Source organism: Passer domesticus, chromosome 13 (assembly GCF_036417665.1).
Source record: "Passer domesticus isolate bPasDom1 chromosome 13, bPasDom1.hap1, whole genome shotgun sequence".
In the NCBI taxonomy this organism is placed as follows: Eukaryota; Metazoa; Chordata; class Aves; order Passeriformes; family Passeridae; genus Passer; species Passer domesticus.
In genome coordinates, this window is record NC_087486.1 from 5349703 (window position 1) to 5362737 (window position 13035).

A 13035-nucleotide genomic window follows, 5' to 3' on the forward strand; every position below is an offset into this window, starting at 1 on the left:
ACTGAGTGAAACACTTCTTCTGTCCTGCCAGTGCAACATTTCATGGTTCATGTGATACCATCAGCTTTGGTTTCTGAATTTTACACTGTGCAGCACATCTGCAGCTCCAGTGCCTTTTCCAGACGTGTATCATCAACCCAGCCCAGAAGGAGCAGCACTGCAGGAAAAGGAAACATTCCCAGACACTTTCCCACGTTACTCAGATGCCATTGGTAACACCGAAGGTCCCCCTGCCCTACAGGATCCTGCTGAGGTGCTTTGCTTTAGTTCACACTCAGAAGCTTGAAGGTGTGAAGATGGGAGAGCCACTGCCCTCTGAAAATCCAGGGAACCTCCCCTTCCCACTGAAGGGCACAGGAGGACAGGACTGGAGGATCTGCAGAATTCCATTTTAGGCAGAAAAGGACCATTTCCCTTCTCTGCAGGTTATTTTGGCTGCTTTCCAGCACCAAAGCCTGAAGTGCCAGCATGCATCTGGCATTTGTTTACAGGTTACCCCAGCCTGCCATCCCCACCTCCCACACACAGACACGCTTGTTGAAGATTACAAATGAATCCATTCATTTTTACTTGGCCACTTGGCCCCAGCGTGCTGTTTAACAATTTAAGAACGAATTATACTTCTTCCTGAATCCATCATAATGTGCAAGCCAGGCCTCCCTGAAATAGAAGATTCTAAATCATTGAAATTAACTTCTCTCCCTGTTTTGGTGCAGATGAGTAATCCTTTGAAACAGCAAAATGTGCTGTTATCCAAACAGGCAGCACTTCCACTAGTTTTAATTTTCTTTCAATGTTTTCACGCTCTGATCACTGAAGTTGGTTGGGAGGATAATAAATTGATTTAACAAATTGTACTATGAGCACCAGTCTCAGTAATAGAAAACTGATTAGGCTGATCACAGCTTTCCAAGCTGAATCTTCTTACAAAGAGGAAAAGGCTTGAGAGGGGAGAGAATTAATATTTGTTGCTTCACTGATTACAGTTCTGGGGTGGACTCCAAAAGGGGAGGGGGCCCAGTTTCCACTGCCCATTCTGCATCAGTGCTGGGTCTCAGCACAACTTTAAAAACAGAAACTGAGGGGGGAAAGGGTTTCTGTGCATGGGACAACAGCTGAATGTGTAGCACCCCACATGATAATACAGCATGGTCTGGACTTCAACAAAGATTAAAAGGGTTTGCTGAAAAACTTACTGGTTTTGTTCTCTCTCTAAATGGTTTCAAACCAACCTTCCACTTCAGGCACAATAAACTGCATAGAAGTGGAAGAATGTGCCCAAAAAAATAAGCCAGATTGAGAGTTAGTGGGGAAAAGACCACTGGTGTGAGCCTGGACTGTGATAAAGTCAGGTGCCTAAACTTCTGCTGTCCTGCCTGTGCCATCAATTCACCCTTCAGTCTGCAAAGGGAACTTTCTCAGTTCTTCCTCCACCCTACAGCAGACATCCCAACCCTGCTCAGGGTATCCTTCAGGAGATAATAGCAATGAATACAGAGACAAAGGTGTAATTTTAAAATGGGAAAATTTATACTTACTGGCATCAATATATAAATACACCCAGACCCCAAGGAAAGTTTAGTAGGCTGCATTTCCAAGCAGGGAAATACACAGGGAGTAATCATCTTAGTGACAGCACAACCTTTCAATCCCCCAGGAAAGTTTAATTTGTAAAAGAGTCTGTTCCAACTGCTGCTTTCTGAGGGAATCCAGAAAAATCCATTTAGTTATCTTTCCTTCACGCTGTAAAGGTTTAAACCTGCTGTTCCTTGGGAGCAATGCAGCCAACCTGTGGTGTATGCATCACCTCTTAATTCCTGCACACTGACCTCCTGGCCACCCCCCAAGATCAGTTTTTCCCCCTCTGCCAGAACCCATCTCTCCCAGGGGAAACAGTCAAGTCATTCTGGTTAGTTTACTCTTCTCCCTTCCCATTTCATTAAATATGTATCAAGATTAAAGCACCCACTTAGGTTTTTCCCTCTTCTGTTGACTACATTTCATCTAGAGAGGGTATTTTGTGACTCTCAGTGATTTCCTGTTGATTGCTTTTAACCTCAGAGCTGCTGTGCTGGCACACACACACTGGAGAGATGCAGGTTTTGGCCTACACAGCCTTTGTAGCTACAAAACAGGGGTGAATTCCTTGCAGTACACTTAATATTCAGCTCAAGTTTGAGGTAGCCATGGTGACTGGCAAGGAAGGGCATTACTGTCCCAAATTACTGCCTTCAACCCGAGCAATCTCTGCGCTCATCTTAAGGCCACATCAGGAGCTTTCACTGCCCAGTTGTTTAACCAAAGGAATGCCTGCACTCTCAAAATCTTCAATTGCCTTGAACCTACACCATCAGCTGCTTTCTGGGCACTGGAGAGACAAGCAGGGGTGCAAAAGCATCTCAGAAGTTTGTTCCAAAGCCTCCTCTGTGCCCAGGGAGTGTGTCAGGACACAGCCACTGCTGCCAGTGATGTTCTGCACAGTGAATCATGTCAGGAACCTAAAATCTGTGACCAACAGCAAAGCAAAACTGGCTATCATTTGAAGAGATGCAGGCAGATGAAGTGTTAAGATAGTTCTTACTGAAACATTTTGGAACATATCAAAGTTGCAAGATTAAAGCCTTAAAAGTCACTGAGTTTTGCTGGGGAAAAAAAGAAAAGAAAAGAAGATGCCAAAACAAACCAGTCCTTGGAGAGTTGGCTTTGTACATGAATATTGCTGATAGAGGCAAAGAACTTCTTGGCTTGAAAGTATTTGCTCTGTACAAATCATCAGAAAAGGAAATATTCCAGAAAGAGCACAAGGATTGACAGAGCAATCTGCTCCAGACTTTTGTCTTGTTAGAGAACAGTCCATTAGGCCCGAGATGTAACTCACTTGAAAGTGGCTTTGATTTGGTAGGAATGCACCCCTTCGGGTCCCACAGGCTCTGATCTCAAGTGTCTAAGTGAGGAAGAACAACTATGAAGCCTAAAATTAATGGCAGAGAACTACAAAGTTTTTGCTTTGGGGTTGCAGCCAAATTGGAATTCTGGAAAAGTAACTGATAATCCTTTAGTCCTACAGTGATGCTTGAACATTAATAACCATGAATGACAAAGCAGAAGGAGGTCTGTCCTGTAGACTGTGTGTCAGAGAAAAGAAAACAATGTATTTGGCAAATGAAGAAAATAGCAATCCAGCTGCAGGGAGAACACACACAAGTGACTTGCAGTAACAAACTCTGCCATGCCAGAAGTATAATTTACAAACTCACACTTTACTCTTCTTCTAGACCTCTTCACCATCTGTTCCCAACACTCTGGTTTACTTTACTCGCAAGAAATGCAGCTATCACAGCAAGTCAGTGACATCTGCTAGAAAGGTCAATAAATCCATTAAATCCTGAAGCAAAAATCCAGGCCTGTTCACAGGTGTACTGATACCAAAACTAAACCATCTTGTGGGCAAAATCATTCTCAAGTAACAGATTAATTTTATCTGGATGACAGAGGACAGGGCAGGACTGATAGCCGAAGGTCCCTGCTTTTAAATCTGGAGCTCTGGCTTCCCCCTGCTCAGCAGAGTTAAACTACTGTGCTCCATCAGTGCATCCCTGTTGTGGGTAACAGGCAACAGGAATTGATGCTACACTGACACAACTGTGTGCCATTTCCCTACTAAGAAAACAGAACTGCAATTAAAACTAGAAAAGGAATGTGGTTTGGTTTATCCATTATTATTTTTCAGTTGAAGCAGCATTTAGCTTCCAATCTTCTCAAAGAAGTTTCCACCTTTATCAACGTCCCTGTGTGGAACAGCTGCTTTGTTAATGCCACTCCAAATGCAGGTTTAAATAGCAGAAACTATGATTACCAGTAATAGATATCCTATATGGGCAGAGGGTGTTTGAATCACATTTCTAATTAACTTCTATAGAGAAGCAGCTGTAAAGCATTAAAATGCTGATTTGCACTGCAGCTGGCAGATATCTAGATTTTTGACTCCAAGCAGATGAGAACATGTACTTCAAGGTGAGGAGAATGAAATTAAAGCTGTTTTCCTGCAAAGCTCCTCTAACAGAAGCTACATGTGTAGGGTTTCTTAGTAGCAAGCAATGCAGAGATTTCCTTAATGAGCTGTAATGGAAACTCTGCTCCTCAATTATTTATTTTTTTAAAACTTTAGACTGCCAGACATCCTTCACTACACAATAATTAGCTGAGAAAGAGGTCACAGTATACTCGACCTTTTAGAGCCACCTCATTTCTTTCTAGAAAAATCTTTCAGCCACAGCAAGTGAATTTATTTCTCTATTTCTTAGAGAAATAAACACAAGATGATGAAAAGTAAACTGCTTAGTTAATTTAGGCTGTCACAAACAAAGCTGTAGTAAACAACTACAATAGGCCCTCACACTTTTAAAACACCAGAGAATAAACTTTTAATGCTCCCCAGCCATTGCCTAATGAACAGTGCAGGTTTTAGACATCCCTTTATGAAGGGAATACACAAGTACAGACATTAAAAACACATTAAAAATGAATACTCAAAAAAGTGGAAACATAAAATTGAATTTCATCCACATCTCACTCTGATCCAAAGCAGACTTTGTCACTGTTATCTAAAGTATCCCACAAGACAGTGCCAAAAATGGAGAATAACAAATTACTCTCTTCTCATGAACAAAAATGGGATGTCTGCACCAGCTTTTATTTTATCCCTTTGGTGCTCACTATGGAAAGGAGTGCTGGTGAGTTCACAAATTCACTCCCACACTCATGTCCCTGCTCTGCTGTGCTCCCTGGGAGCCATGCTGCAGTTGGGGGCAGAAATTTCACATCTCTCCACCCAAGAAGAACCAACCTTCTCCCACTCACCCAAAGGGAGATCTTTTACATCAAAGACATTTTTCCTGAATCTAAACAGACCTGAAATGGTCTGCAATGAATTCTAACAAGGAAAAAAATCCTCTTTATTCTGTAACTTAATTTACAAAAATAATCTTTCTATCAGTTGTTTGGGGCAATACTTTTATGGACACAACTTTTATGAGAGACCTTGAAAGCAACACTTCAAAAAAGTTGTGGAAAAACACAGTTGGCCCAAAAGAGCTGGCTTTTTCTTCTTTTCTCCATACTTTCTGATAAGAAGCTTTAAGATGAAAATATTGATAATTCAGCAAGAAAGGCTGTCATCACTTCATCCTAAGCACAGTCACTCCATATTCTGAGATGTACTAACCAGATGCACTTCAGTGCATTTAAGAGAAAAAAAATTACTTTTACAGTGCATGTGCCTGAAGATGAAAAGATAATCTCTTTAGCTGCATAAATCTGTTACTGTTCCATTTAAAGATCAAAAAGGACTCAAGTATTAAACCTTTTTCTATTTCAGATACTAAGAACATGATTTCTTTCAATTAAGGCCTGGCAGATGTGGTTAATGGAACAGAGCTGTATTTGCTATATACCTGCTGCTGCACCAAATGACACATTAATCACCCCTGGCCTTCTCCCTCACTGCACTGCTCAGTGACTTCTGCCCTCCAGACCAAATTATGCTGCTCATGGTTCAGCCAAGTTACCTCACTCACATTTGGTTTTCCACTCAGATTATCCCATACCTCCAGAATTACCTGTACTGCAATATAAAGAGAGGTTTAAAATGTCACAGGGATTTATCTGTCAAGGGAAAAAGAAGGATTTGGTTGTGTCTCCTCTCTGATAGGGAAGGAATTAAAAAAAAATTAAAATGGTTGAACATATTAGTAGAATAGACTCCTAAAAAAAGTTTTCACAAATTAAGATGAGGTTCAAGGTAATGGAGTAGTCTTGGAAGATGAAGCTGAAATCCAAAATCTCCATGATGACCACCTAAGGGAAAATGAGTTCCCATACACATTCTTCAGAACAAAATTCTCCTTGAAATCCACTGCAGCCAAGGGTGTATTTACAGAGCCTCCTGGACAGCCACTCCCTAAACCTGGCTGTGTTTAATGTAAAGGTCAAAGGGTGCACTTTACAGATGTCATCTTGGGTCAAATACATTCCAATACTTGGGCTGAGAGCTTTGTTGCCCCCCAGTGCCAGGTGCAGATTTTGCCTGGCTGCTCTGAGAAGGATGCTCAGATTTCACATCTTGCACAGACATGCAACAGCATGGGCAGAGGGCCCAGCTGGGTTAACACTTCCAGAACAATCCTGATGTTTGGAGACTGCAGTATTTTCAGTGCTGCCACAGCCAGCTTTATTATTGTACCAACAGAGTGCTTTGCATGTAACTCGTGCTTTGGAGATGACTGATGCTGCAGTTCTCATCTTCAACAAGGGACAACATTTGTTCTAAAACACTGTCATTTATACCAAAGTAATCTCAAAAACAAGTAAGAACAGGCTGTCATTCAATATGCAAATAATTGAATGCTGAAACGTGAGTTTTATGTGAAATTCAAGCACTTAGCCACAATCACTGATTTCTGTCAAGCTCAGCCATAAAATAAGATAAACCCTGTGTGGTGTGTACCCTTTCCTCTGAGCACACAGCCAGCCCCAAGCACACCACAAGATGTTTCTTTTAATGACATCCAGCAATTAAGTCACAGCCTCCTGCACACAGTAAGCTTCAAATGTCTAGAATAATTTTTAAATTTCCATTGCTGCAAAGGGTGAAAAGGTAACAATCCTACCATGTCTGACTTTAAGGGAAAGGCTGAAAAATCCATGATATCAGTTTGGTCCAGAAGCATGCAAATGCAAACAATTAGTTTGTTTTAGAGGTATTCTTTTACAGGTGTTTCCTAGATAAGTTATAGGAGCTCTGCAGAAAAGGACCTGGGAGTCCTTGGGCACAAACTGAAGCACAGGAAATGCTGGTTAAGCACAAGGCATTTTTCAAACTAGGTCACTGACAGACTGACTGAACAGCAGAACAGAGACATTAGGGAGTCTCCATCCTTGGAGATTTTCAAAATTTGAGTGAATAATAAGATCTGGAGAAACCTGCTGTAGCCTTTCCTTTCCAAACTCAACTATTTGTGATTCTGCATCTGTTCCAGTAAGAGACCTCTCCTCCAAAACAAAGGAGTTTGCCTTCTGCCTTTCACCAGGAGTGTTTGATGCTCCACTGCTGTGCTACCAAATATGTACCAGGTGACAAGCATCCTGCAAAGGGATGTGCCATCCCCTGCTCCTCCAGCTCAGGGCTGATCATTTATTACTGAGACAGAGGACAGCTTTACATCTGTTCATGCACAGACAGCTTTTACAGAGACAGCTTTTACAGCAGGGGTGTCCACAAGGTACAAGAATGAGGTGGAGACCAACAATTCATTTAGTACAAGACAGACACTAGAGCTGAACAGCTCCATTTCTCACCACAGCAATTCTGCTGCAGGCCCAGGGACTGAAGCAGACCCTGAAGAACCATGAACTGCCTGCCTGTGACTTGTGGCCAGCTATCAATAACAAAATGCCATCAGAGCTGACAGAAAAACCTGCAGTGTTACAAGCTGACCTGCAATTCCGCTTCAGTTCTCCTCCTCCCATTTCTATGACAGAATAGAACCAAATTCCCCCTCAGCAGCATAGTAATTAGATATTCAAAAAGCAAACAAATTTCACATGACAGACCCCAGGAGAAAACTGATATACATGGAAAAAACATTTTAGTTCACTTAGGGCCATTCTGGTAACAACAGGCTTGGAGGGATGCAATTAGTATCCTGCAAGCCAGCATATGAAAAGGTTTAAATTACACTATCAGACCTAAAGAACAGCTATAGAAATTAAAAGTGAAGCCACAAATCCACACAGGACTGCCACAGCTAGGAGTTTTTATGATCAGGAATTCTAGAGTGGTAATTCACATGTGTTACATCCAGAATTCTGCTTATTCAGAAGGGGAGGCATTATTTTGGACCACCCTGCAATAGCTGAGGTTCATCAAACCCTGGAGGTCAGACTGTGGCTCTCTGGCAGTTCTCTGTACCATGCAGGAAGAAGCAGCCAATGCCAGCCAGGTTAATTCTTCCTCTCCAACAACAGTTTGCTGATTTGGTGTCTTCCTCTCCAATATAACCTATTTTCTTCTGCACAGAAAATCCCTACAAGTGTTCTGAACTGGGGAAAAGTTCTTACATCACTCTCAATCAAATTTGTGGGGGAAAAAAAAGCATTATAGCAGTCTTAATGCAAGGCTACACAGACAGCAGAGTACCAGCAGAGAAAGTAAAAACCAGCCCTGCAATATTCACTCTGCTGTGACCAATGGCACATGATGGAAAGCAGCTCCTTTTAAATCAACCCAACCTACCAAGGGAATCCCCACAGAGGAAGATTTAAGTGTCAGGAAGGAGCTGCTGGAGGTGACAATAACTGCAGCTCAAGGCAAAGGGGATGGAGCCACCAGACCCACTGACCCCACTGACAGTGCCTTTCCCACAGCATTTTGATGTGGAATCCTGCACAAAATTTGGGTGAGGTGAGGCTCTAGCCTTTTTTTAGATTTGGACCATTTGCATTATACTGCAGGCATGCAATAAACCCCAAAGCATTCCAGACAGCAAGTTCTTCCAGCACCTTTTGACTTTCCAAGTACAAAGCAAAGGAAACATTTAAAAAACATGACTCGTAAAGCTTTTGCTGCTCCCTGTTAAGATTTGCTGTCATCAGGACAGCATTTTTTGGATGAAAAATGTTTATTGCTAAAGGTCACAGAGTTGTCTCTTTCAAACAAATTAAGAAATAAATGGCTGCTGACACTTCCAGATGATGATTCATCTGTCCAGGAGCTCCAACAATGCACAGCCACAGCTGCCCCTCAGGTTTGCTGCAGACCACAGCAGCCACCAACTAACCCAGAAATCTGTCCTCACTCTCCTGTCACTCTGTTAGCCAACTTCTCAGCCTTCTTCATAGACACACCAAAAATTCCTTGCATTCAAGCTTAAAACCAGATGAAAAACAGATGAAAATAACATCTGTCAGGAAAAATACTCTTTGCAGTAGCCAGGTTTCCACACTTACTATTTCTATTATTACCAAAGTCCTCTTTTCTTCACGTGCAGCAAAGATTCTCCATGTGAGAGATACAGGGATGAAAGAGGCTGATGGATCAGCACCAATATCACCACTCCCAGAAAGCAGTGAAACAGAGAACAAGAGAGAAATATTCCAGCACCTCAAGGGCAGCTGGCAAGCCCCAGCACATTTAACCCCAGCACAGGTCAGCATACAAGAAATGCTGGCGGGAGAGAGAGAGAGAGAGAATCTCCTTGCCAGGAAAGGTCAAGCTATTGAAGAAAATTCTTTAAAGAGTTATTAAAGTTCTGGAGGTCTGTTTAGACAACCCTTGAGTGAAAGGCCAGCATGAGGTACAGCAGAGATATCCAATGTTTTATCCTGTCAGAGTAACATCTCCATAAAAAAATTAATAATAGATTTTTATTGAGTGATTATCCTTCCCATCCTTGGCTTTTCACTGGAGTTTATGGGGACTATTTACTGATCTCTTCAGGGAAGGAGATGACATTTACTGTTCCTACTATGCCCCTCTGACCTCAGCCATGGCCTCTACTGTCAGCACATCCAACAGATTCTGCAACTCTGAAAGATGCTGCTACAAATTTAGGGACTGTTACTTCAAACAGAAGCACAGAAATCTTAAGGACAATACAGAATGCTTTGCAGACAATGCAGAGGACCAATAATTTATGATTTGCAAAAAAAAAATCAAGAAATTTCTTCTCATTCTTTTCACTGCTCTCCAGTTCTGTGGCACAGCTGTGATGATCATCAGCTTGGACGTGGAGTTCTTATTATCTGCCCAATTTAATAATAAGAAACAGATAACCAGAGCAGTTGTCAAACAGTCCAAATCCAAGGATGTGCTCTTTTCAAACATACAACTTACAAGTAAAAGCTTTCCTGGAACTTCTGCTCCTTCATGCATTTCAGTTTGATGCATTAAACTGTCACTTCTCAGTTAGTGCGTTGAAGTGTTTGCTATGTAGGTTTTGTTTTGGGGGATTTTTTTGTTTTGTTCCCCCCCCCCTTTTTTTTTAAACAATGGATAAGTTACAATCAGAAATTTGTAACCATCAGCCTTTCAAGTCAAGATCATGTGATTAGGATTTAAGAGCCCCCTAAGACTAAGGATCTATTTAAGGCCATTGAGAGATGTGCAAGCCAACCCCAGTGTGGGTAAGGAATAAAAGTGCAGACGCAGAAGTGACAGCACTGAAGAAAAGATGTTTCATCCTAACCAGCAATTGTCCCAGTGTGCAGAAATCAACTGTGCTAGCAGGAAAATACTGGTTAAAAAAAAAAAAAAAAACCAAACAAAAAAACCAAGAAAAATCCACCTCAAAGAGAATCCCCACACCAGTTTTTATTAACACATTCTTTGCATGAGTGTTATTCTCTTCCCTTGAGAATTTAGCTTACTGTCCAGCACCTGGAATCTTTCATATCTATTTATAAACAGATGCTGCACACAAATGAATCCCAGCTACTTCTTGAAACCTTTGTATGAAAGATGGATGACCAAGGGAGAAGAGTTTTTGTCTTATCAGAGGCAGGTGGAACAGAGAAGAGTGAGCTGGACAAACAGCACAGGTACAGACTGAGGAGCAGGGGTGGAGCCAGGAGGGTTCTCTTTCACCTGGTCAGGGCACATCTAAAGAACAAGGAAAACAGACCCACAGAAAACTAGATTTCATTACTTCCACTTCTCTGAAAACAAACCCATTTGTGCAACTCACTTGTGGCTACAGCATGAGCTTGTCTAATTTGCTTCTAGACTGAGTAGCAATAAAAAGACCTTGTCAGGAAGGTGGGTTTTCCTTCTCCTCACCTTAGCCTGAAAATTCTCTAAAGAAACACTTATTTTATGTAACATTGATTTGTTCAATGCAGCATGCCTTGCTTGCAAACTAATGAGAGAAGAATTTCAGATCAAGTACTACAGCTGTTGGGTAATGCCTATTTGGAAGGCAGTATAGATCAGAACACTAAATATTCACAAGCTTGTTTGCAAGCTCATTTAGGAGCTTCCTAGATGTCAGGTTTCTGGAGATGCATCCTTTAGGATCTGTACAGAAAGCCCTTTTGCCTCACTTGAGTAATATCAGTGGCTTGAACTCTGCAGTTCATAAAGCTAAATAGTAACTTTAAAGGAGAAAACAGAGTTTCTAGATCTGACCATAACCCCTCAAAGCCACTGTGCCCTCTTCAACACCAGTCAGAGGACTTCCCATGGGATTTGTCCACCTATGCAATGCCTACATGACAGAGGCATTGATTCCTCCTTCACTTGCCTTTTCCACCACAGCAAGGGTGCAACACACAAGGCAAAGTGCAGCTTAATTTGCATCGGGCACCATTTAAATGGCTCAGAGAAAAAGATCTCAGCAACTACATGCACACATTGCTGCTGCAATGACAAGTGGCTGTTCCATTCGTGGTGGTGTGTGGTGCCAGTGACTCCACACCTCTGCAGACAGCACTTCAACCCAGCCCAAAGTGACTACTCCAGGCAGTGCAGTACAGAATATTGATGGAAGGTCCCAGTAAGGGAGAGAAAAGGTTTGGATGCATAAAATTCATGAGAAAGACAAGCCAAATAATAGGCAGTCCCAGATGGTAACCTTTTATCAAGAATTCTTTTACATGTCCTGCATCAAGAAAGAAAAAAAAAAAAAAAAGTAGAATGTAAGGAGTGAGCTATTCCCATTTCTTGGCTTTTTTTTTGTTATTTCAAGAGTCAACATTTAACATTTTACATTAAGGGCTACACAGGCCCTTAGCTGAATATTAAAACCAGCTTTCCTGGCTTTTCTTATTGCCCAGAACACAGGACAGTCCATGTCAGCAGCAGCTAAACCAGCACACCCTGAATACGGAACATGAATTTTCTGCTTTCAAACGCACCGGGGCAAGATCGCCATGAGCTCTGCTGCTGGCAAATAAAAAACCACAGGTCATCATACACGTATCTGCAAGTGCAGTGATGCCTTAGGTAGGGCAGGCTGGTGGGGGTGTCACACAGAAACCATGCTACCTCTGTCGCTGAAGTCGTCCACCAGCACGATCTCTGCCACCAGCTCGGGCGGGGAGCGGTTCAGGACGCTGTGCACCGTCCGCAGCAGCGAGGACCAGCCCTCGTTGTGGAAAGGGATGATCACGCTGGTGTTCGGCAGCTTCTCCAGGTACAGCTTGTTCTTGCAGCTGGACACAGACAGAGCAAGTCAAAAGGTGCTGCCAGAGCACACCAGCCACACCAAAAAACACTCAAAACACACCAGCACTTCTGTATTAATTACCAGCAAGCAACTTAGTAAAGTAAATTTAGTAAACTTCTTTACTCCTCAAAATGATGCAGAGGGCACTAATTTTCTTGATTTTGAAATAGGCAAACTGTTACCTCGTAGGGTTGGTTTCAAGGCAGTTTCATAAATAAAATTCTGCAGTATGAAGTGCAGTGTTTACTTTCCTGCAGGCGTGGCCATAATTGGACTTTACATCTGGTTAAACAGGTAACCTCTAAAGCCACACAGTGACCCAATGTAGTTAAATCACATTCAGTAGGGGTCAAGAATCTATCCATCCCTGGAGCCCCCTGTGTCCAGAACAAACCAGCGTGTGCTGTGTGAATGGAGGTGTGTGGAGGGTGCCAGGACAGTGCCAGCAGGACAAGCTGCCCCAGGAGCAGGGCAGGGAGGTCCCACGCTGCTCCCTGTCCCTTGCACAGCCCCCAGGCTGCTGTGCAGGCTGTGCCCTGCCAGTTCCCTGGGAGGCTGTCACTCTGTGCACAATTCCATGCACACAGGAGTAATTCCCTGCCCTGGCCCCCGGAAGGGCAGACAGGAATGAAAGCAGCTCTGGCAGTGGCAGCTTTTTCCTGGTACCTTTCCCAGGGCACAGAGAAGGATGTACCTATGTTATACAAGCTCAATACATCTGTGCCTACAGGAAGTTACTCTGGTGCCTGTGTGAGAGGACAGTGACGTATTCTGGGTGTGATGAATTGTCCTGGGGTGCTGCCAAGAGCCTGCA

The 13035-nt window shown here is 42.7% G+C and overlaps 1 protein-coding gene across 2 annotated transcripts in view; it reads right to left on the reverse strand.

The window, feature by feature from the left end:
• Positions 1-13035, reverse strand: part of GALNT10 (polypeptide N-acetylgalactosaminyltransferase 10) — an 87297-nt gene that overhangs the window by 33142 nt on the left and 41120 nt on the right. For both annotated transcript variants that reach the window (XM_064388124.1, XM_064388125.1), the window contains exon 4: positions 12041-12207. In XM_064388124.1, the coding sequence (XP_064244194.1) occupies positions 12041-12207 (167 nt within the window). The remainder of the gene's footprint in view (positions 1-12040; positions 12208-13035) is intronic.